The sequence below is a fragment of the Macaca thibetana genome, chromosome 7, assembly GCF_024542745.1.
Source record: "Macaca thibetana thibetana isolate TM-01 chromosome 7, ASM2454274v1, whole genome shotgun sequence".
In the NCBI taxonomy this organism is placed as follows: Eukaryota; Metazoa; Chordata; class Mammalia; order Primates; family Cercopithecidae; genus Macaca; species Macaca thibetana.
The window spans coordinates 115323535-115349403 of NC_065584.1; the positions used below are offsets into that span (position 1 = coordinate 115323535).

General features: G+C 44.4%; 1 protein-coding gene across 1 annotated transcript in view; it reads left to right on the forward strand.

The window, feature by feature from the left end:
• TRPM1 (transient receptor potential cation channel subfamily M member 1) overlaps nucleotides 1–25869 on the forward strand; it is a 76224-nt gene that overhangs the window by 22022 nt on the left and 28333 nt on the right. The window contains exons 11-21 of the mRNA XM_050796075.1: nucleotides 6161–6334; nucleotides 7235–7369; nucleotides 8781–8831; nucleotides 9467–9607; nucleotides 10464–10493; nucleotides 14131–14423; nucleotides 16622–16850; nucleotides 19732–19854; nucleotides 20054–20185; nucleotides 22209–22337; nucleotides 24944–25195. Coding sequence (XP_050652032.1) covers nucleotides 6161–6334; nucleotides 7235–7369; nucleotides 8781–8831; nucleotides 9467–9607; nucleotides 10464–10493; nucleotides 14131–14423; nucleotides 16622–16850; nucleotides 19732–19854; nucleotides 20054–20185; nucleotides 22209–22337; nucleotides 24944–25195 — 1689 coding nt within the window. The remainder of the gene's footprint in view (nucleotides 1–6160; nucleotides 6335–7234; nucleotides 7370–8780; nucleotides 8832–9466; nucleotides 9608–10463; nucleotides 10494–14130; nucleotides 14424–16621; nucleotides 16851–19731; nucleotides 19855–20053; nucleotides 20186–22208; nucleotides 22338–24943; nucleotides 25196–25869) is intronic.

Here is a 25869-nt window from a genome sequence, read left to right on the forward strand (position 1 = left end):
CAGGCGTGAGCCACTGCATCCAGTCCTGTTTAATTCTTAGATTGGTCACCTTTATGATGGTAAAGAGTACGTGGAACCATCTACTTGTTTTGTCCACTTCAGATTCCCATTTTGTTAAATGAGGAAATGCACTGTATACTCCTCCTTCCTCTCTTGACAAGTTCCCATTGCCCAAGCCAGAAACCTATGAATGATTTTGACTTCCAGGCTTGCTTCTCAAATCTAATCTGTCACCTAATCCTGCCATTTAATCTTTTCAGTATTACTTATATATGTTTACTTTTCCCTAGCTCTCCCATTACCATCCTAGTTCAAAGCATCATCATTTCTCACTTCAACGACTTCAACAAGCTTGTAGCTGTTATTTTCTTAACAATTTTATTTTCTTATTAGCCTATTTTCATCTCACAGATGCAGCATGTAAGGATATGAATGAGACTTTTCGAAGTTCTCTTCTGTTCCCTAGATTATCTCTATTTTCTCCCTGGTCAGCTGTTCTTTTTGTTCATTTTGGGTTTTTCTGTTATGCTGTTGATTTTCTCAAATGCTCTAGATCCTTGGCTGTTCATCACACTACAGAACGAGGGATAGAACTGCTTAATTAGTATGGAAACCCATTTTGCCAAGAGGTTTTTCTCCTCCCTGGGAGGACTGCCCAGGAATTCCCTGCTTAGGAAGGAGAGTGTCACCTGAACCTCCCTGCTTTGCTGAGTGCGGACTGGAGGGGCCGATGGGCTCTGGGCCTCCCTGTTCTTTAGCAGACATCCTCCCAGTGTTTCCTAGGAGTGAAGCCCAGGAATGCAGTTGCTTGCTCTGTACCCACCACAGTGGCAGCCTGGAGTCTGGGAGGGGATGAGTGGCCTCCTGCTCTGTAGGCCATCTTCCAGTCACCATGCCTTCTGCCCACCACCTGCCCTCTTCTTTGTATCTTGGAAAATCTGATCTCACCTCAATGGCAACCTCCACATTGCACATTTTGGGCTTTGACTTCCTCTCCATAGTTTTAACTGGTCCTTCAACGCTTCCAGAAATTTGTTAAAAACTTTCTGGCCCACCTCTTCTCCCTGAAATAGATTTTTCTTTTTTATAGTCCTCTGCTGTCATTTAAATAGTTTTTGGGGAGGGAGGGAAGACAGCAAACACGTGCTCAGGCTGCAACCTGGAGCCAAAAGTCCTTCTCTGTCTCCCTACAGTGGGATATAAGGTCTCTGAAGTCTTCTTTTAATAGTTGAAGCACTCAAGAAACTATGTGCCTGTGAATCTATAGTCTATCTAGAATTCTTCATATAGTAGAAAACTTGTGTTGGGAGGACATAAGAATTCCAACACAGTGGCCGGGTGCGGTGGCTCATGCCTGTAATCCCAGCACTTTGGGAGGCCGAGGCCAGCGGATCACGAGGTCAGGAGATCAAGACCATCCTGGCTAACACAGTGAAACCCCATCTCTACTAAAAATACAAAAAATTAGCCAGGCGTGGTGGTGGGCACCTGTAGTCCCAGCTACTTGGGAGGCTGAGGCAGGAGAATGGTGTGAACCTGGGAGGCGGTGCTTGCGGTAAGCTGAGATCCGGCCACTGCACTCCAGCCTGGGGGACAGAGTGAGACTCCATCTCAAATTCCAACACAGTAAATCAATCTTAGGTCTGATTTGCTATATATTACTAGTCAAAATTCTTCTATCTATATTTTCTATTATTGCATGCAAAAAATAAAAGCTGTATGAGAATATAATGGTGGTTATCAGAAGCGAGGATGTGAGTGATTGGGAGATTTTGATTAAAAAGTACAAAGTTTCAGTTAAGAAGAATAAATTCTGGAGACCTATTGTACAACATAGTGCCTAAAATTAATGATAACGTATAGTGCACTTGAAAATTGCTAAAAGAGTAGATTTTAAATGTTCTCATAATAAAAATGATAAGTATGTGAGGTGATGGATATGTTAATTAGCTTGATTTCATCGTTCCACAATGTATACATATATTTACGCATCATGTATACCATAGATACAATTTGTCATTTGTTAATTAAAACAATTAATTAAAATAAAAGCTTTGCAAAAAAAATTTATTCTTAAAACATACTTTTAAACATAACAAAGAGGCCAGGCACAGTGGCTCACTCCAGTAATCCCAGCACTTTGGAAGACTAAGGTGGGTGGATCACCTGAGGTCAGGAGTTCGAGACAAGCCTGGCCAACATGGTGAAACCCTATCTCTACTAAAAATACAAAAAAGGATGTGATGCTGCAGGCTTGTAATCTCAGCTACTCGGGAGGCTGAGGCAGCAGAATTGCTTGAACCTGGGAGCCAGAGGTTGCAGTGAGCTGAGATCGTGCCTCTGCCCTCAGCCTGGGTGACAGAGCAAAACTCCATCTCAAAAAACAAGCAAATAAATAAACAAACAAAAAACATAATGAAGAGAGAGAAAAGGAGAGATGTTTGATACATACAAGGAACAAAAGGCAATTTATTTATTTACATTGAATCATAAAAACTTTGGACTAACAATTTTTGAAGGAAAATCCTTAGCAACATTCATCTCAAGAGCTTTTTTTTCTTGCAAAATTGATACTCTATGCCCATCAAACAATAATTCCCCATCTTGCCCTCCCCTATGGCTACTGGCAGCCACCATTCTACTTTCTGTTGTCATGAATATGACTACTGTCAGTACCTCCTATAAGTGGAATCATATAGTATTTGTCCTTTTGTGACTGGCTCGTTTCACTCAGAACAATGTCTCAAAGTTCATCTGTGTTGTAGCATGTGTCAGAATTTCCCTCCTTTTAAGGCTGAATAATATTCCATTGTATGGATAGACCACATTTTGCTTATCCAAGCATCCATCAGTGGACACTTGGGTTGCTCCCATGTTTTAGAATAATGCTGCTATGTATGTAGGTGTACAAATTCTTCTTCGAGACTTGCTTTCAGTTCTTTTGGGTATATGTCAAGAAGTGAAATCATTGGGTCACCCAGTAATTCTATTTTTAATTTTTTGAGGAATCACCAAACTTCTCCCATAGCAGTTGCACCATTTTACATTTCTACCCACAGTGCACAGGGTTCTGCTTGGTCCACATTTTCACAAACATTTGTCATTTTCTGTTGTCTAGATAATAGCCATCTTGGCTGGGCACGGTGGCTCATACCTGTAATCCCAGCACTTTGGGAGGCCGAGGCAGGTGGATCACCTGAGGTCAGGAGTTGGAGACCAGCCTGGCCAACATGGCGAAACCCCTTCTCTACTAAAAATACAAAAAAAGAAAAATTAGCCGGGAGTGGTGGTGCACACCTGTAGTCCCAGCTACTCAGGAGGCTGAGGCAGGAGAATCACTTGAACCCAGAAGGCAGACGTTGCAGTGAGCCAAGATTGCACCACTTCACTCCAGCCTGGGCAACAAGAGACAGACTCTGTCTCAAAAAAAAAAAAAAAAAAAAAATATAATAGCCATCTTAATGGGTGGGAGGTAGTATCTCAGATGGTTTTGATTTGTATTTCCCTAATGGTTAGTGATATTGGGCACTTTTGTATGTGTTTATTGCCCATTTATGCATCTTCTTTGCAGAAATGTCTATTCAAGTCTCTTGCCTATTTTTGAATCAGGGTGAGTTTTCTTGTGGTTGAATTTTAGGAGTTCTCTATATATTCTGGATATGAACCCCTTATCATATATATGATGTGCAAACATATTCTCCTATTCTGTGGCTGCCTTTCCTCTTTCAATGGTATCTTCTGCTGCATAAAACTTTTAAATTTTCATGAAGTCGATCAGATTTGTTATTAATAATTTTTCCGTTTGTGCCTGTACCTTTGGTGTCATATTCAAGAACTGAATTCCCAAATCCAATATAGTGATACTTTTGCCCTATGTTTACTTCTAAGCATTTTAATTTAATTAATTATTTTTTGAAATTGAGTTTCACTCTTGTCACTCAGGCTGGAGTGCAATGGCACAATCTCACCCACTGCAACCTCTGCCTCCCAGGTTCAAACAATTCTCCTGTCTCAGCCTCCCAAGTAGCTGGAATTACAGGCACCCGCCACCACATCCAGCTAATTGTTGGATTTTTGGTAGACAGGGTTTCGCCATGTTGGCCAGGCTGGTCTCAAATTTCTGGCCTCAGGTGATCTATCCCCCTCAGCCTCCCAAAGCGCTAGAATTACAGACATGAACTACCATGCCCAGCCACATTTTATATTAGTAGTTTTCGATTTTATGTTCAGGTCTTTGATCCATTTTGAGTTAATATTTGTATATGGTGTAAGGTAAGGGTCCAGCTCCAGTCTTTCACATGTGGTTATCCAGTTTTCCCAGCACCATTTGTTGGACGTGGTGTCACTCTGTCACTCAGGGCCATAATGGTTTTATTGGCATGAGGAGTCAGCCCAGACACTTTTTCATCCATATTTGTATGTTGACCAGGAACTATATAAACGCACACCTCCTCCGACATAACCTCTGCCTCAGCCCTACTTAAGGGTTTTAAACAGGAGAGTTACTTGGTTCCATTTTTACATTTAAAGGTCACTGTGGACTTACTGTGAAAAATGCATTGGGTGGGTGCCATGGCAAGTGTGCAGAGTCCTGTTAATAGGCCTTTGAAATAATTCAGGCGAAAGAGGGTGCCTTGGACTAGAGCAGAGGCAGAGAAGAAGGCAAGAATCAGATAGAATTAAGCAAAATTTAGCATTAAACATGGCTGCACACAGGGGTGGATGAATCATTGAGGGCACTGGAGGGACTGAGATGTCACAGTGCTCCCCAGTTGTCTGGTTTGCACAACTGGCACGCTGTGGTGCCATTTCCCTGAGATAAGGGACCCTGGAAGAGGACTGAGTTGTAGGGGAGGTCCTGAGTGTGGTTTGGGACGTAAGGAGTTGGATGTCTTTGAGACATGCAAGCAGGATGCTGAGCAGGCAACAGGAGCTCTGGGGAGAGAGGTGGACCGCAGCCAGAAAGGAGAAGTTGTGTACCAGTCAGTGGTGACTGGTGGTGTGTGCATCAATGAGATCGTCAAGGAAGAGAGCAGAGTGGAAAGTAAGGAGGCTGAGGACAGAGCCCAGAGGAACCTTGACATTTAAAGCTGCACTGAGAAGCAGTGGCCAGACAGAGAAGAGGAAAGCTGGGAGCTTGTGATGCCCAAGAAGCCAAGGGAAGAGACTCTAGGAGGAAGCAGGCAGTGGAGTCAGATGTGCTGAGAATCCAGCATGAAATGCCCATGAGGCAGGTACCAGCACAGTTCTCAGCAACCAAACCCAGAGCCCAGGACAGACAGGGAAGAAGCAGCAGGGTGCGTGCAGGAGAGAGGGGAAGAGAGGAAATGGAGGCTCCTCAGGTAGGCAACCCACCAGGAGCGTTTGGTGGGAGGAGCGGGTAGTTCTGGCAAGAGAGGACGCCAGCTGGAGGGTCCGGTTGTTTAGGTGCTGGCTCTGTGTCTGCACCAGGACACACTCCCACGTTCTCCACCCTACCAGGAGATAAGGTCACGGGGCCAGGCCTACTTCTGCTCTCCCTCCTGTTCTCTGGAGTAGAGCACACACTCCCCTTGATGAATGAGTCTGTCACCACATTGCATGCATTTCAGTGACATGCGGAGAGCTTCTTTACCCACCCATAAGCTCCAGTTTATGTTTATATCCAGGCAGGCATCCTCCGTTCTATCCATTGTCTCATACCCCCTTCACAATCACTTTTTCACATCATTAAATGACTGTAAACACATCTCTTTGGTGCCTTTGAACTCTCAGCACCCTTTCCTTCGTGCAAAAGCACACGTCGATCAAAATGTCAGCCACTTTAAGTATGCAAAGCTGCTGCATCAAGTCAAGTGTGTGTTTGTGCACACGAGTAACAGTGGTTCACTGTATCAGTGCCTTCTTCAGACAGCCAGGCCTGCGATGACAGAGTGTGTAGGTGTGTGGGATGGAGTCCGTGTGCACGTGTACATATGTCTGGGTGTATATGTGCCCTGTGTGGGTGTGTACATGTACATTGTATGCATATGAGCATGTGTGGTGTACATATGAGTATTGTATGCATATGAGCATATGTGTGTATTTGTACACATACAGAGGTGGGAGGGTCAATGAGCTGGTCTGGGGACAAGAGAGAGCCTTAATACCTTTTCCCAACTCTGATTGCTGTGGACTGCAGCCCCTGGGAAGCCTGGCACTCCCGACGGACAGCAAAGCCACAGAGAAGGAGAAGAAGCCAGCCACGGCCACCACCAAGGGAGGAAGAGGAAAAGGGAAAGGCAAGAAGAAAGGGAAAGTGAAAGAGGAAGCGGAGGAAGAAACTGATCCCCGGAAGATAGAGCTGCTGAACTGGGTATGTGGAAGGTCACAGAGATCACGAGCTTGGCCTCACGCTTCCCCAGGGGAAGCGATGGTTCTTGCCCTTGCTTCAGCCCCACCCAAGGCCCTGATCACAGGAGGGATGGGTAAAGGCTTGACTGGGTAGTGTCAGCATTTCAAACTACAACAGCACATTCACTGAGATGATCCTGTCAATTGTCCAAAACACCAAATGTTCCTGCTTTGGGGAGAATGATGCCACCCAGAGAGGGGCCCTGAGTCACCCTGCTCACTAGTGGTTCTCTGCCTGGCAGACATCCCAATGCTTGATGCATGAATATACAGCAAACAAATCAGTTGTCATCAAATAAATGCAATTCATGCAAAAAGCCCTTTTTTGACAGACAGAGCCCATGATTGGGTGTGTGGGGTAACAGCAGTTTGGGTGGGGAGGCTGGAGTCACACATTGCACGGCAGTTCTTTGTCTTGCTGCCACCAGGACACAGGCAAGACAGGGGACCAGACCTCTGTGGTGACGTGTGCCTGCCCTCGTCACAGCCACTCACCCGCACGGCACCCTGGTCATGCTGCCTGCCCACATAGCTCCCCCTGGCAGAACTTCTCAGTTAAGGAAACAAATGGTGGAGACTGGGCAGGCCGATGCCGGGGGGGCTGAGATTTTGAATCCTCTTCAATTTATTTTTAGAAGGAAAAAATAATTTACAAACATGGATGGAACATGTAGAGGCCAAACTGAGAAGAAAGGAGAGGGGAGATGGGGAGTGTTTACCCAAGATAAAGAGCAAAGAATACCATGTTGGAGTGCTCTGGGATCTGGGGTTCGGCATACCCTTTCCTCTGTGTTTCTAGTCGCCCCTCTCCCCAGTGTCTCTGAGAGGCCACTCACGGGCTCCCGGCCCTTGGTCCCTGCAGGTGAATGCTTTGGAGCAAGCAATGCTGGATGCTTTAGTCTTAGATCGTGTAGACTTTGTGAAGCTCCTGATTGAAAACGGAGTGAACATGCAACACTTTCTGACCATTCCGAGGCTGGAGGAGCTGTATAACACAGTGAGTGCTCTAGAAAAAGGGAGGGAAGGAGGAGGCAGTCACCCGAATGTGTTTGTCACTGGTGCATGTTGTACATAAATGTGCTCATCTGACCTCTTTCATCTGGGAGGTCCATATTTAATGTCAGGCGGCTACTTCTCACCTGCTGCTGGCCACAGCCTGTGTTCACATTCTTACCACCTCCTGCCATGCCTCGACAGTCACTCCTTTCTCGGGCAGTATTAACTCTTGTCCCGCATTTGAGGTTGGTGTCCGAGTACTTGTTGCTACAAAGAGGGAATCTAGCTCCCCAAGCCATTAGCAGAGTGAAATGTCACCAAGGGTGTGAAGTCAATTGTTCCTTGGGACCCTCGCATTTGATGAGGTTTTGGGGGCAAAACATAGAGCTAAGTTTCACACCCAGGAGCTCTGCTGGAAGGGTTTGAGTGAAATTCCCTTGGCTTACATTATTACAATATCAGTTTTGAGAATTTATATTTGCTTCCCTATTATAAGATTTTAAGTAGCAGAAATGGTCCTCAGCAGCTGCTTGCTAAACCTTGGCAATTTTCTTTTTTTTTTTTGTTCTGAGACAGGGTCTCTGTTGTTGCCCAGGCTGGGGTGCAGTGACATGATCTCAGCTCACTGCAGCCTCAACCTCCTAGGCTCAAGCCATCCTCCTACCCCAGCCTCCTGAGTATCTGGGACTACAGGTGCACACCACCACACCTAGCTAATTTTTGTAATTTTTGTAGAGATAGGGTTTCAACATGTTGCCCAGGTTGGTCTCGAACTCCTAGCCTCAAGTGATCCACCTCCCTCAGCCTCCCAAAGTGCTGGGATAATAAGTGTGAGCCACTGATCCTGGCCAACTTGGTGAATTATTAACACTATGTTGTGTACCTTAAGATACTCTTTAAAAAAACGCAACAGAAAATATTTCACAACTTTTGAAACGTGTTGGATACTTTTTAACCATGACCAGTTCTGTTTTGTAAAAGAAAAAGGCTGGTGTGGGTTACACTCCAGCTCTCACATTTCATTAATTATATAGAGTAGGGCAGGATTTTACTCGAAGAGTTCAAGAAAAAAAACGTATTTATTTATTTATTTATTCTTAGACGAGGTCTCACTCTATCACCTAGGCTGGAGTATAGTGGTGCAATCTTAGCTCACTGCAACCTCTGCCTCCCGAGTTCAAGTGATCCTCCCACCTCAGCCTCCCTAGTAGCTGGGGTTACAGGCGCCACGCCCAGCTAATTTTTGTATTTTTAGTGGAGATGGGGTTTCACCATGTTGGCCAGGCTAGTCTCAAACTCGTGACCTCAAGTGATCCGCCCGCCTTGGCCTCCCAAAGTGCTGGGACTACAGGCGTGAGCCACTGCACCTGGTCAAGAAAAATATTTCACACACATGAATGCTTCTCTTTCAGAGACTGGGTCCACCAAACACACTTCATCTGCTGGTGAGGGATGTGAAAAAGGTCAGTCTACTGTTTTATAATTCTTACCTATTGGCATCTTTCACAAAAAGATTTCTTAAGAGCAAGTTTTAAATTTTCAAAATGTATTATTATTTCAGGCACAGGAGATATTGAATTCCTTCTTTCATAAAGAGTCTATTTAAAACTAAGAAAGCAAAGGATAATCTTTTTTAAGTTGCACGTTCATCTGAATCCATGGTAGGGACACTCTCAGTGACAGCTGGATTACATACAAGTTGATGCCAGCGCAAGGCCAGGGCAGCCACTGGCTGGGGTGGGGAAGGGGGTGGCCGGCCGCTGACCTGAGCACCACTGACTGTCCATGCAGCCTTTCATTCTGTCCCTCTTTTGAGATCTCTCACCCACTGCCTGTGGTTCTTTCCAGAAGCACCGGCAGGAGGTTCCTCAAGTCATTCTGTGTCCTGTTGATTGCAGCCGCTGTTCTTGGCCCTTTCTGCCACCTTGTTATCAAGGGATAGAGGCTTTCCCCAGTCTGAATAGTATTTAATCCCCCACCCACCTATTACATGAACTCCCAAGTGGGGGCCAGGATGGCCACTTACCCGCGAGACGCGTGATGAAGTCCACACTGAGAACGCATCCTCACAGGGCCTGAAACCAGACTTCTCTTACAGAGCAACCTTCCACCGGATTACCACATCAGCCTCATAGACATCGGGCTCGTGCTGGAGTACCTCATGGGAGGAGCCTACCGCTGCAACTATACCCGGAAAAACTTTCGGACTCTTTACAACAACTTGTTTGGACCAAAAAGGGTAGAACTCAGTGTTTGTGTAGTGTTCTGTGGTTTGTGAGTGCCATGTGATTCCTTGCTTGCTTTTCAGCAACTTGGCCGGTGCAGAGCCAAGCCGTTCGCCCTGTCCCCGGCACAGCGGTCCTGCCTCCTACAGGGCTCTCAGGCCCGAGTCACAGCATTCCCCAGCTGCCCTGAGCATGGGCCGCCCTGCCCACCCAGTGCATCTGCCCTCCTTCTCTGTCCACAGCAGACTTCCTCCTGTCTGCCCGCTCCAGCCTATTCTACCATCCCACCACTGTACCTGCCATAATCTTCCAAAGGAAGGGACATGCCTGCATTCCCTGCTTCAAACCTCCCAGAGCTCCTCACTGCCTGGAGAATTGTAGCCAAACTCATTATCACAGTAGCCAAGGCCCTCTGCCAGCTGGCCCTCACCCACATGGGAGACCATGTACCTGCACCAAAATCCAATCCTGTGATCAAATCAAAGATGTGTGCCTGCCACGTCTTTCCCCGCTATCAGTGCCTTTCCCACCCTTATCAAAAGTTCAACTCAAATGTCCGATCTTTCATGATGCCCTCTCTTCACGCCCCCCTTACAGCCCCACAGCTCTTTGATGTCTGTTAGGGAACTTCTCTGCTTCTACCTGGAATAAGGGCCATGTGTCTGCTGAGCTTTCTTCTCAATTAACTTCTGCTGATAGAAGAGTTTCCATATTAAAGCACTTCTTTTCCTTGGACATTATCATTAATTGTTAATGATACAAAGTGCTTTTTAATCAATTCCTATGTCCACTAGCAACAATACTGCTAATGTACTACTAACATTAGTTATCTGAGTAAATTGACTTTTTTCTTCCTCTTTCACCATGCAGCCTAAAGCTCTTAAACTTCTGGGAATGGAAGTAAGTAGAATTTGTTTTCAAAAGTTTTGTAATATCTTGGTCAAATAGACATAGCCCTTTAAGTTCTGTATTTGCGAATATATGATACTACTCACCAAAATTTACCTAGATGTCTTAGTCAAATTATATAAAAGGACCATATATACATTTTCTTTAATGGGGGTAAAAGCTGCACAATTCATTTCCAGAACTAACAAAACCACAGTTTCAAAAGCAAAGATTAAGCAAACAAACAAACAAAAAAAACTAGAGAATAACACCACGTATATATGTAAAAAACCATAAATAACACCAAAAAGAATTCAATACACTATTTTCAAAGTCCTAAACAAGCAATTAGAGTCATCCAAGAATGCAAATATAATGCAATGCTGGTCTTCAATATATTGCATCATATCGATAAGTCACAGAAGAAAAGTATGACATGACCATTTCTCAGTAGGTGCTGATGAATGTGAAACACATGTAAAACATACTCCTTACTTAGTTAAAAAATATATAGTTTTCTCACAATAGAATGATAAAATGCTTTCTTGGTATGATTAAAATACATGTATATCTTAGAGCAAGGGAAATGTATGATGAGCAGTGCAGCCCTGAAGTCATGTCCATGAAAATCAAGAACAAGACAAGCACGCCCAATATTGTCAGCATCATTATCCCCACTGGTCTCCAAAAGTGTTCTGGAAATTGAACAAGGAAAAATAAATGCTAAAAAAAAAAGAATACCCAAGAAAGGGAGAAATTATTATCAGCAAAAACATTTGGGGGGAGTTAGAAAATCCAGGAAAATCAACTAAAGTTCCCTCACAATAGGACAAAAGTACCAGAAATTACCTTTACTAGCAACCTTAAGAACGATGTCCCAGACCTAAAAATATTTAAATGAATGGAAGAAATGCCATATTGTGGAATATTAGGATTGACTCTTGGAAACATTCTTTTCAAATAAATTTATGAGCTAAATAGCATCCCGATTCTTCATGGATTCAGTGTAGACGGTTTTCATTCTGTGTTGACAGGTAAGACTGAGCTTTAACATGGTGCTCCTGGAAGGGTTATGAGCTTTCTGTGGTCTTCTGTTCTCTCAGACTCTCCATGTCAGGGTTTATTTGTTCCATGAAGGTTTGGTGGACTTACCTGTAAAATTTCCGGGTCCAGTCCTATTTCTTAGAAGTGTGTCTTTCACTACTTCATAATAGCTATTATACATATAAGTGCATTCAGACTTTTTATTTTCTAGAGTCAATTTTGGTCATTTATAGTTTCCTAAAATGATTTATTTCATCTACACTTTCAAGTTCCCTGGAATAAACTTCTACATAGTATTCTAGTTTTTTTCAGTCTCCTCAGTATCTTCAGTTATGTGTCATTTCTTGTGCCAATTTTTTTTTTTTTTTTTTTTTTTGAGTAGGGGGTCTCACTCTGTTACCCAGGCTGGAGTGGAATGGCACAATCTTGGCTCATTAACCTCCCGGGTTCAAGCAACCTTAGCCTCCCGGGTTCAAGCATTTCTCCTGTCTCAGCCTCCCGAGTAGCTGGGACTGCAGGTGCATGCCACCACACCAGGATAATTTTTGTATTTTTAGTAGAGATGGGGCTTCACCATATTGGTCAGGCTGGTCTCAAACTCCTGATCTCAGGTGATCCACCCATCTTGGCCTCCCAAAGTACTGGGATTACAGGCAACAGCCACCCGCCCAGCCTCTTGTGCCATTTTTTAACAAAATTTATATCTCCTCTCTTTTTTTCTTAAGCTTTCTTTGCTACTTATTTTATTGGTATTTTTGCTTTATCAAGCAACTTTCTTTTTCTGTTTCTATTTTATTAATGTCTGCTTTTATTTGTATTCGTTTCTTCCATATACTTCCCCTACTGTTATTGTTTGTTTCTGCTAACTCAGTTTGAAAGGAAAATTCACTCATTTTCCATCTGTATTCCTATAAATGCATTAAAGGTATAAATTGTTCTGAGCATTGTTTCATGATATTCTACAGGTTTGGATAAGCAGAACTTTCATTGTCATTTTTTCTAAGGCATTTATTATTTCCTTTTCAATCCAAGAGTTATTTAGAAGTGTATTTCAAATTTCCCAGATACAGACTTTTATTGTTGTTATACTACTATAATTAATTTCAAATTTTATTCCTTGTATAGAAATTCCCTGTAATTTTTTTTCAAATTCATTGCTAAGTAAGGTGTGTTACTTACTTATTTACTATGATTGTAGTATGTCAATTTCTCCTTATACTCCCAGTTCAGATCCTTTGTTATTTTATTGATTTCTTTCCCTTTTCCTCATTGATTTGTGAGAGGCCTTTGCATTTTAGGAAAATTAATTCTTTGTTTCTCATATTCTCTCTCTGGCAGTTTTTAAAGAGAATTTACGTGCAATTAATATTTTAATAATATTATATGTTATTGAAAGGTAGGCTTAAAAGGACTTCTGTTTTATAACATTTCATTAGTCATTAGTTAATTTCTATTTTATCTTATATATTCTTGAAAATAAATCTATGTTTATCTTAACATTTCCACACTGTTCATTTTTAACCCGTGTAGGCCAACCTTTCCTATATCACGGCGACTGTAGCTTCGCTGGGACAAAATTAGAAAATTAGAATAAAGATATTTAAATTGGAGTCAAGATACTACAGTTTCCATGAAAATGTTATCACAGCTCGTTATGATATTGTAAAAACTGGGTCAGTCGTGACCAAGTTGAGATAGGAATTGGAGAGCCAGGTGGCCCCCATAACCCCCCATGCTCCAGACCACTCCAACTGTGTGGATGTGGCTGAGTTATTCAGACGGAGCCACAACTTCCTAATCTGAGGGAATGGAAGGAATTCACAACCTCTCAGTCCTTGTAAGAATAAAAGAAGATAATTGATGGGAACGCTGTTTGCAAAAGAACAAACATCTGTTTCTGTGATTCCATTGAATACTAAAGTATTAGCCCGGAATAGTCTGAGCCCCACATATTTCATGCCAGTTTTCCCAACCACGATCTGCCTTTCTCATGAATCCTGATCCATTCGCAGAACAGTTATCACAACCCCTTTAGGAAATGGGAAGTGTTGGCCTTCCCTTTTGCACCATAAGGGGAAAAGGACAGTGCTCATTCAAAGTGGAATATTTGCTTTCTTAAAACACTGGAGGGAAACCTAAAACATTTTTTTTCTCTAGCCCCTTTTGCATGTTTCCTATTAATTTCTGGTTCAGCTACGTCTGGCAAACGAGTGTTATTTTTGCTACATTGGAAGACTTCCCTGAGGAAACAAACTGTGGACCTTCCCTCTTCCATGATGTTATTTTTGTTTAGTTTTGGGGGGACGTTGTGCTTGCTTGTTTTAGTTTTGCAGGATCTCCTCAGTTAAAGGCTTCTAAGTAAAACTGCTGACCCAGGGGTGCCAGTAGTATGCCTTCTCAGTTCATTCGGTTTTAGACAGTTTACTTATCATAATAAACTTGTGCATCTTTTCAAAAGAATTCATATGCGGAGTGGAAATGTAAGATGTACTTCAGAAGTCTTTTTATTATTCTGACAGGAAGGTTTCCCTTTCGCCAGGAGTTCTGGAACTCTTTGTTGCATACTTTTCTGGCAAAACCATGAAATCCATGTTTCTCCCCTCAGGATGATGAGCCTCCAGCTAAAGGGAAGAAAAAGAAAAAGAAGAAAAAGGAGGAAGAGATCGACATCGATGTGGATGACCCTGCCGTGAGTCGGTTCCAGTACCCCTTCCACGAGCTGATGGTGTGGGCCGTGCTGATGAAACGCCAGAAAATGGCGGTGTTCCTCTGGCAGCGAGGGGAGGAGAGCATGGCCAAGGCCCTGGTGGCCTGCAAGCTCTACAAAGCCATGGCCCACGAGTCCTCCGAGAGTGATCTGGTGGATGACATCTCCCAGGACTTGGATAACAATTCCAAGTTAGTGTCTAGTGGGGATTTAAAGGCCAGGAGAGACGACCATCCTGAGTACTTGTCTCTGCAGGGAGGGGTGGCCAATGTACTTCTCACTTAAGGACAATGGTGGTTAAAAGTTGTTCACAAATCACTTTGTCATGTCGGCATTTTTCTTTCTGTCTCTCGGAGGTGTTTTTGGACTGCCATTGTTTTCATGTACTGCCTTCTCTTTGCATCAAAATTGAAACACAATTTTCTTCTTTTCCTTGAAACACAATTTTAATGCAAAGATGATGAAATTAATTTCCATAAGGAAACACACACTAACAAGGAATACAACGTTAATGAGCCTGCGCCCTGGACTGTGACCTTCAGAGGTGTTTCTGATTTTCCTCCGTGCTTAGGTGCTTAGGTGGGACAGGATGGCTAGAGGGGGCTGGAGTTGGGCGTGCTTCCCCTGGGTCAGTCAGGCTCTGATCAAACCAGCAGGTGAGGCTCTGGCAAAATCAGTTCTCCTGATGGCAGACGATTAAGAGACTGTTCTGGTAATTTCAAAATGGTTTCTTTTCCCCTGCTGGAAAGAGAAGGGGATTTTTCTCCTATATTCACTGTGAGAACCTGGTTAAGCTCCTGAGATAGAGGTCACAAAAGCATGGGCGTCCCCCGCATGACTGGGTCCCCCTGGAATTTTTTACTCACAGGCTTTCCTCACTGAGCCTCCAGCAATTCCTCAATCACAGTTCACATTTTCCTAACTCTGCACTGGTTCCTGCAGAGGTTTCTACTCCAGTAAGTTGTGGTTTTTGGTATCCGCCTGCCTCTCCAATTTGGGGGACAGCAGTTTGCCCTATGTCCTCCCTTCTCTGGTGGAGCTGAAAAGATTCAATGTTCGGCTTGTTTAGTTTGTTACTTGTTAGGATGGACTGGCGACTTCCAAGTTCCTTCCATGCCACACTGGAAACCAGAGGTCCCAGCACAACTTTACAGGGACCTAAACTTGAGGAGAGCACAGGCAGCGTGGCCAACATCTAACACCTTTGTTTTCTGAAGTTCACCGCTTTTATTTTGGACTCGATGATTTCTAAAATTACTAGCTGATTTCTAAACGTCAGAAATTCAAGACTCCCTAATAATGGGGCCGTGTCCATCTACCCCATGGGTTTTTTGATGCCAACCTTTGCTTCCTAGAGTCCCCACATGGTGACACGTGGTCACTCTGCAGCCTGCAGGAGGGCTGAGAGGTGCTGCTGATAGCATTCCTCTTCAGGGACAGAGGAGGCCATTCTCCCACACGTGATTCTGCCTTCCTTATCCTTCTCGTTACTGAAATAAAATCTTCTATACAACGGAGAAACAAAAGCAGAGGAGGGCGATCACTTCGGGACCGTGTCTTAACCACATTCTGTTATAAAAAATTGAAGGAACTCAGAATGTGTATGGTTATTGCCAAATATTTGAATCTGGGTCATGTGGGGAAGGCAGTAAACTTTATGCTCAAAATTCAGCTTGTGCCACCTTCTCCATGACCCCCAACTTCTAGCACTGCCCCCATCAGTCATTAGGTGCCCTCTGGCCTGGGCCCTATAACAACTATGCCTTATCTCTGTCATAGCACTGAGAATGTTGGCTTCTCTGTAGTCACTGTGATGGTGAAGTGTTACACGTGCAGAGAAAGGCATGCATTTGAAATGTCCAGCTGGTGACAGTCCACAGGTGGGACATGCCAGCACCACCAGCACCCAGATCAACTAAGAACCTAGCTGGCACCCACCAGCCCTCCTGCGACCCCTTCCAGTGTCCACCTCCCCCCAGCTACCACCACCAGCAGCCCCACTACTGGGGCTCCAACTCCACAGGTGCTGCATTTGAAGTCATCTTTGCTGTCTTTTCTGTCTTCCTTCCTGATTTGTGCACAACTTGAGGGAAGGGACTTTGTCTTCTCATCTCCATGTCCCTGGGGCCTGAGGGACAGATGTGGTCTCAACCTACAGCTCCACTTGCAGCAGAAGCAGTCAGCCCCCCTCCTGACTGAGCTCCCAGCCACTGTCCCTGGCCATCCCCCTTTGGGGACACATCCCTGGAGCTTCTTGCTTGCAGAGAACCTCAAAGCCCCTCCAGTGAAGGATTCTGTGTCCCTTGGCTCCGTAAGTCCTTGTGGATATGCCTAAGAAAGAGCTTGCGGCCACTGTGGCTTCACCCTGGTCCCTTCTTTTTTCCCCCAGAGACTTTGGCCAGCTTGCTTTGGAGTTATTAGATCAGTCCTATAAGCACGACGAGCAGATCGCCATGAAACTTCTGACCTACGAGCTGAAAAACTGGAGCAACTCGACCTGCCTCAAACTGGCCGTGGCAGCCAAACACCGGGACTTCATCGCTCACACCTGCAGCCAGATGCTGCTGACCGACATGTGGATGGGAAGGCTGCGGATGCGGAAGAACCCCGGCCTGAAGGTGCGTGCAACGCATTGCGAGGCGGGCCGGGGCGACAGTGACAAGCGACTCTCTGCCAGGCTGAGCTGAGCATTTTCTGTGGCTTATTTCATTTATTCCTTCGAGCAACCCCCTGAGGGAGACGTCATGACAATCATTGTCTTATAGATGAGGAACCTGAAGCTTTAAGATGAAATGACATGCCTGGGATCTTAGCTGGTCAGCACGGGATCAGGACCCACACCCAGGTGGTCTAACTCAGCCCTGCCTGACCAGCCCATCAGGCTGCACAAACCCCCGCCACAGTCAGAGTCTCCTAATGGAGCCCCCCCATAACTCAGCATGCACACGCACCCTGGTTGGGTCATCTACCCACCATTAAAGCAGGGACTGGAACTCTATTTCTAGATTCCCTTATAACTCTGAAATTGTATATTATTTTACTAGCAATGTTTTCATGACATGGGAGAAAATTACGAGAAAATATGAAGCTACGAAAGGGTTTGAAAAAGATATAGTGGGGGAAAAATTATATTGCAATCAAACCCTAGCTCTGGGGTTTGCTGCTGTTAACTGCTAGCTTATCTTGAGAAGAGATTCTAATCTGCAGATAACCTGGCAATCTAATGGCAGTATTATATCTATTTTAGAGATCTCCATGAGGATAAAGAAAAGGCTGTACAAGTTATACTGTGTAGTATGGTTCTGACAAATAGAGGGCACTTTGTTTCTTAGAAATATGACCGTTATGTCTGTCTAATTCTATATCATATGCTAAGCTGATGTTATACGTAACTTAGGATATTAATAAACAGTTTTCAGAATTCCAAGAATAAAGAGCTCTTCAAGGTTTTGAGGAAACTAAGGTGGATCACCTACATGGGGATGAACATCGAATTGGCATCAGACTTTTCATCAATAACACTGAAACCCAGAAGGCAGCAGTGGAGGAAGGCCTCACAGTTCTGAGGGGAAAGCATTTGGAGCCTGGAATGTTTTCTACCCAGGTCAACTATTCAAAAGCATGAGACAAGAACATCGGTTTAAGACAGGCAAAGACTCAAACTATACACCTTCAACCTCCCATTCAGAAGAATTAGTTTAGTAGGTAGTCCAAGCAAAAAAAAAAAGGTAAAAATTACAATGAAAAAACGTGGTGTGGAGTGTAAGAAACAGGCCCCAAGTTTTATAAATTGCCATTCAAAAGCTGTGCAGCCGAGAGAAAGGCGGTCAGATTAAATGAGGCCAAGGAGTTGTGGGATCCAAAAAGGAAGTACTCAAGGAGAATAGAAATAACTCCAATAAATAGACAGAATGACTAAGAAGCCCCCAAGTGTCAGGAATACAGGTTAAGGAAGCAAAACAGTTTATAATACTTAACAAGAAAATAGAAGGCGAATCCATACATTTCAGGAAAAACAATGAAGTGCACACAAAAGTTAAAGTTCAGTTATGATTCAAACTAAAGTTTAAAACGATCTTGAACCATTGGTAGAGTGTGGAAAAGCGCTGTCAAAAAGGGAAGTGCAGCCGGGCGTGGGAGGCCAAGGCAGGAGGATCACTGGAGCCCAGGAGTACAGGGCTAGCCTGGGCAACATAGTGAAACCCCATCTCTATTTAAAAAAAAATTTTTTTAATTAGCCAGGTAGGCCGGTCGTGGTGGCTCACGCATGTAATCCCAGCATTTTCTGAGGCAGAGGTGGGCGGATCACGAGGTCTGGAGATCGAGACCATCCTGGATAACACGGTGAAACCCCATCTCTACTAAAAATACAAAAAATTAGCCAGGTGTGGTGGCAGGTGCCTGTGGTCCCAGCTACTCGAGAGGCTGAGACAGGAGAATGGCGTGAACCCGGGAGGTGGAGCTTGCAGTGAACCGAGATAGTGCCACTACACTCCAGTCTGGGCGACAGAGCGAGACTGTCTCAAAAAATAAAAATAAAAAAATTAGCCAGGTATGGTGGTGCACACTTGTAGTCCCAGCTACTCAGGAGACTGAGATGGGAAAATCACTTGAGCCCAGAAGATCGAGAATGCAGCTAGCCATGATTGTGCCACTGCACTCCAACCCAGGCAACCAAGCAAGACCTTGTCTCTAAATAAATAAATAAATAAATAAATAAATGGAAGCATGTTTTCTGTCTATGAGCCTGGGCATCCGGGCATCCTTTTGTTATGTAGGCTGAGCCTTGCAACTCTTAGTTCACATAATCTCATTTATATCAATGGTAGTTCTATATAAAATACATTTGGCCTACTTCACTAGAGGTATTATATTTTATTTATATTATTATATTTTAATGTAAAGATTTGCCTTCCTTGAAATTTCATGTAAGGACTTTTTTTTTTTTTTTTTTGAGACAGGGTCTTGCTCTGTCACCCAGGCTGGAGTGCAGTGGCACAATCTCAGCTCATTGCAAGTTCCGCCTCCTGGGTTCAAGTGATTCTTGTGCCTCAGCCTCCTAAGTAGCTGGTATTACAGACGTGCACCACCATGCCCAGTTAATTTTTGTATTTTAGTAGAGATGGGGTTTCATCATGTTGGCCAGGCTGGTCTCAAACTCCTGGCCTCATATGAGCCACCAACCTTGGCCTCCCAAAGTACTGGGATTACAGGTGTGAGCCACCATGCTAGTCAGGACTTTTCTTTTTAAAGTTAGGATCACCAATAGTGCTGCTTGCCATTCATTTAAAAAATTTAGTGTATGTTCTTAAATTTTTTTACTGCCTGCAATTCTACCAACGTACTAAGCACATGTCACAGAACATCAGACCAGGGATAAACATCCCAGGGCTCCTAGGTTATTGAACAATGTTGAAGGTCATAATTAAAAAATTTTAACTATGCTGGGAAATTTTTCTAGAATTGCCACAGCTTAAAAAATCGATTTATGTCCCCTAGGTTATCATGGGGATTCTTCTTCCTCCCACCATCTTGTTTTTAGAATTTCGCACATATGATGATTTCTCGTATCAAACATCCAAGGAAAACGAGGATGGCAAAGAAAAAGAAGAGGAGAATACGGTCAGTGACACACTTGACCCTAAGAGTATCAGTGTGATCTCGTTTTAAAAATTGTTGAGATTTCTTGTACTATGGATTGAGAAATCTCACTGGTTAAGAGCATTTTTGGAATTTTTTTTTTAATGGTGCCTGTGTGCTGGAGTGCCTTGCATTTCTCATTTAACCACCTGCCTGTCATGTGCTGTGCTCTGTTTTCCAGGACGCGAATGCAGATACTGGCTCAAGAAAGGGGGACGAGGAGAATGAGCACAAAAAACAGAGAAGTATTCCCATCGGAACAAAGATCTGTGAATTTTATAACGCGCCCATTGTCAAGTTCTGGTTTTACACAGTAAGGCCTTCTTTTAAACATTTGACATTCGGCATGTTTTGAATGCTTTGATATGTTGGAATCAAGAAAAATTTCAAGGGCTTAAAAAAGTATCTAAAAATTCACTGAATTAAAATGAATTATGAAAACAAAACTGGGACTAATTGAGATCTCTGGCTAACATTGGATCTTGATATCCTGTCATATATTGATATATGTGATATATTGATATATGGCCATCCTAGTCCCAAATACACCATCTCATAAGGCAAAACAGTCACATGCTGTTTGCTTACGATGAACTCTTTTGATGCCTTTAGCAATACAAACTTAGGGAACTATAATTTTATTTTTAAATGAACAGAGATGACTAGTGAGTTAAAGAGCAAATTCACAGATTGCATTTTTCATGAAATTGGTGGGGTCATTACAAGGGCATGGCTAAATCCAGATAGTAAACTCTTGGAATAGGGAAACAAATCCAGGCCTCTCGTTCTGAAGTGCTCACCAAATTGACCAGCTTGGCTGGCAAGCCATCCTCCATCCCCCTCTGAGGCCCGGGTCTACACAGCTCCTAGAGTGTGGCTCTCTGCTAACAAGAGGAAGAGAGGAGGCAGGAGGGCAGATCAGAGCGCCTCTGGGGGAAATGGCCGAGCTGCAGGAAGTACCAGCGGGGGTGGCCAGGCATGCTGTGGCTTGTGCAACCATGTCAGTCGGGAGGAAAGAGACTTCTCATGAAACCCCAAGCATCAAGCTCAGCCCATGCCAGGCAGGTCTCGGGGCCGTGGTTGCACTGGTGATGAGGTGGGAACAGGGCATGGGACATGAGCTGGGTCCCTGGCCATGGTCTGGGCGATGAATGAGGGTGGACTGGGGGCAGAGCAAAGCTCCGTGTGGGGGCCCACCTCAAGGGTCAGCTGTGGGCCTGGACACCCAACCTTGTGGCAGCCATGATTGATGATACAGTCGAAGTCACTGCTGCCCATCAATTCTGGTCAGAACCATCTGAGGGCCTGAGGTTCACCCAGCCTACAGGAGAGCCCAGCCATAGAGGCTGCTGCCAGGGATGGGGCCAGGAAGCCATCGAAGCCTCTCAGCCTTGGGCCTCGCCCCAGACCCTCTGGATCGGGTAGAGTCAACACACACTGTACAGCTTCCCAGGGATTAGGTTGCAGCCCAAAGTCTGAGAACCTGGCTCTAATCTTTCTTAGAGGAGTGGATAGTGGATCTGGGGGGGCCTGCCTGTCTCCTGGTAAAATGTATAGGATTGGGAGGTGGGATCTTGGAAAAAAAAAATGCCCAATTACAAATACTCAACTTCTAGCAGCCCTCCCCCAAGCCTTCCAAAGGGGCCTGTGCCGGTGAGGGACCCAGAAGCTGAAGTTTTCTTGGCGTCCTGGTGAACCACCGGGGACAGGTGACCCACTTCAGACGTCCTCCCCCAGCCCCTTAACTCCCCGCTTTTGCCTCACCCACCCCCACCTCCAGCTCTGCCTCTTTCCCTGCCACAGAGATGGAGCCCTGCTGCGGCCACAGCAAATCCTGGACATGCCACCACTAACTGAGGGGACCCTAGGGTCAGCTCGCGTGTCTGGGTGGGCAACTCATCTGCATGTCCTCTCATCTGACTTCCCAGTTGTGGAAAGAATCAGGAAGGAAATTTGTGAGGCAGGGAGGAGTAAGTAACATTTTCCAATTTCCAGGAATGTAGAAGACACTCCAGCAAACTATTAAAAGTTTCCCGTTATCACAATGTTTGCAACTTCATAGTTTCCCCGTGAGGATGACAGCACCAACAAATATGTCTCCATGTAGAAAATGGAAAGTCAGGGCCCATATCATGCTGAAGTATAAAATGCCTCCCATCCTGCTTCCAGGTCTTCTGTCTTCACTGGTGAGGTGCAGGGAACGTTTCCTCTCAATAAGTCAGTCCAGTTGGAAACAAAGATTCTTTTAGATGTGTCAACCTGAAAGAAAATGGGTGTCAAAATTTGATCGCAATGTTATTCCCCCAAACACGGCTAACAGCTTGTCTTTCTTTCAGATATCATACTTGGGCTACCTGCTGCTGTTTAACTATGTCATCCTGGTGCGGATGGATGGCTGGCCCTCCCTCCAGGAATGGATTGTGATCTCCTACATTGTGAGCCTGGCGTTAGAGAAGATACGAGAGGTGGCTACTCCAAAGGCCTGCCCCAGCCCACTAACCCCTGACTGCAAATGCAAATATGGCTCCTTACTGAAAAAACATTTCATGCAAACTATGCATGTTGGGCCAGGCACTGTGGCTCATGCCTGTAATCCCAGCACTTTGGGAGGCCGAGGCAGGTGGATCACTTGAGGTCAGGAATTCTAAACCAGCCTGTCCAACATGGTGAAACACCACCTCCACTAAAAATAAAAAAATTAGCCAGGTGTGGTGATGCACGCCTACAATCCCAGCTACTAGGGAGGCTGAGGTGGGAGGATCACTTGAGATCAGTAATTCAAAACCAGCCTGGCCAACATGGTGAAACCCCAACTCAACTAAAAATACAAAAATTAGCTGGTCGTGTGGCAGGTGGCTGTAATCTTGGCTACTCAGGAGGCTGAGGTGGGAGGATCACTTGAACCCGGGAGGCAGAGGTTGCAATGAGCTGAGATGGCACCACTGCACTCCAGCCTGAGAGACAGAGTGACAGTCCATCTCGAAAACAAAAACAGAAAAACAAATTATACATGCTGTGGGACTTTTTTTGTACTCACAATTCCAAGTTTATTCCATTCATTTATTTAAGATGTATACATCTTGAATGAACTTGAACTTGGAAATTCAAACACGAGGCAAAATAAAGGTATTTAACAATGAAAACAGGTTTGAATGCATAGGAAAGCATCAGCAAATGCTGCTGGCGACTTGAAATAAACCAAATTACCACAACTGGGTACAAATTTTGGCTTAGTTTTTTGGGACCAGAAGCGAGAAAGAGAGATACAAGGGACACTTGCACAGTGTGGTCCAAAGCCCAAAGTTGCAGGAAAAATATCATCTCTTTTATCTCTGGACTCTTGTGTAAGAGATTTATGAAGGGAGGGCTCCCAGTGAGGAGGAAAGGAGCTAAGTGAGGTGTGGCTTCAGGTGGACCCTGTCCTTGGCCTAATCCTGTAGGGGGCTCTGAGTGAACTGGACACTGTGGCGTCTGTCTCACCTTTGGGCCCCACCTCAATTAGTCATTGGTACCCACCAGAGACATGGCTCCAAGTGTCCAAGAGCAAGCCTCCCAGAAGGGTGCAGGCGTGGGCCTAACAGCAGCACCTGCGGCAAGTGGGGTGGACAAGCCCTCCTGGGGAGAAGCTCCAGGGGATATGGGAGGGGCCTAGAGCATTTGCTGCAAACAGAGGGAACAGGATTTTCAACTCAGTGTTGAAAAAGAACAGATACCATCTCACAAACGACTCTTGTCATCCCAGAGGGCTCGAGTGAAAATGTAACTCCCAGTAGGCAATCTCTGCAGACAGCAGAGGAAAGATGGGCCAGGTACTTTCCTTTCCAGTATCATTCAGAAGTTTTAATTCACTAAATTTGCTTATAAAGAGAAAGCATGTACCCAAGCAAAAAAGCACCTTGAACTGAAAAAGCCCACAGCACCATTTCATATCCTTTCTGCAACTGATACACAACCAATACTATTATTTTGCGATAACTGTTGACCCTTTCACTGAACTGAAAAACGTTATTAACCTAGTCCAGGTAGAGGGAATCTGATGGCATCGGACTAGAGCCTGAAAAACCAAAAGAGCACTGAATCCAAAATTACACATGCCACCTTCTACTACTGTTCCTTTTCTAGCGGGGCTTCCTTCAAATTCTGCAGGTGCTGCAACTGGGATTTCCTGAGCAGCCTGCTTTCCCATCACTGTGCTGTCATGACCTTGCTGAGGATCCACCATACACCAAGACACTGTTCTTTATTCCGGGAACCTGCCCCCAGTTATAGGAGAGAGAGGGCGGCCATCAGCTGGTGTGCACGGGTTGTTAAACTAGTGAATCCCTTCTGTGTGGGCTGATAGAAAACCACTGTCCCATCCTGCCCCAACCACCCACAGAGATCCCCAAGACCTCTGCAACTGAAGGGGTACCACCTGGCATGGCAACCCTCCACCCAGTGCGGCACCACAGACAGCTGTGCCATTGGGAAGGCTCTGCATACGCCTGCGCGTGCTGCTTGCTAAATATCTTCCATTTTATTCTGTGGAAGTCTCCCCTTAAGCAGCAGTGATTTTGAAAGGATAATATCTCAAGTAGGGGAAAACCTGGTCTAACTTTCCCCTAATTTCTCATGTCTAAGTTGCAAAGGAATTTTGCCAAATCAAAACATTTCCTAGCCCCGTTCTGCCATCTCCACTGGGTGGACTGCCCCTCTGTGGGGCCACGTGGGGCTCATCTGTGCTCTAGAGTTTTTGTCCTGTGTGACTCTGGAATGTGGAGTAACAGGCACGTGTCCAGATAATTAAAAAAGAAATCAAAATGCAGCTGCTTTAATTACAGCCAGAAGGACATAATTTTGAAGGCATTTCCTGAGTTTGTAAAACCCTGAATCTAAGAATAGGGAGGATCCCATGGAATTTCCCTTTCTAGATATCTCTCTCTCCCTGAGAAGAAGAGTGTTTAGAGGTTTTGAGTAGGAAAGGGGCCAGAACATGCCCTGGAATGTTCCACGAGTCTTATCATTCCAATATTCTAAGACAAGACTTCTAATACGGCATCTCAGTTTATTGTTCTCTGGGGTTTGTTTTCAGATCCTCATGTCAGAACCAGGCAAACTCAGCCAGAAAATCAAAGTTTGGCTTCAGGAGTACTGGAACATCACAGATCTCGTGGCCATTTCCACATTCATGATTGGAGCAATTCTTCGCCTACAGAACCAGCCCTACATGGGCTATGGCCGGGTAATCTACTGTGTGGATATCATCTTCTGGTACATCCGTGTCCTGGACATCTTTGGTGTCAACAAGTATCTGGGGCCATACGTGATGATGATTGGAAAGATGGTTAGTAATGGCATCCTGTGGGTATCCAGAGAGACTTTGGCTGTGGTTAGGGCATAAGAACAGGCCTTGGGCATGGCTTCCTTCAATTTCATTTGGTTTTCCTTTTGCAGTTGGCCTTTTAAAGGAAATATTCTTTGCTTTAAGATACACAGTTCTCCTACGTATTGATAACTTAATAAAATCCGATAGAAAAACATGAGTTGAGGGCCTACTGTGTATATATAAATAACATATATACATATATAGTGTGTATACACACACAATATGCATACATATATCTCTCAATATATATCAGGTACTCAATATATACTGTCTTCCTTCTTCCATACCATATTTCAACTGTAGGATGACTAATTACTTTTGCTTTTTATTCCTTCTGATTTATTATTAATGAGCCTATTTTGACAGCAACATTAAAGAAAATAGCCTCCTTTTTTTATAAGAGCTTAATTCACTTTCCCAGGACATAAGAGAGCATCAATTTTTGATGCAATAGGAATTCAGTAGCAAAATAGATGTCTCAAAATATTTACTTGTTGATGGCTGGAAACATATTTTCAGGGACATGGATTTGATGTTCTATGAGACTACATCCCCTTCAGAATGCACATATGTCCAAAAAAACACACAAAAAACTGCCTGATTTATAACCTCCTAACATATGGCAGAAGCCA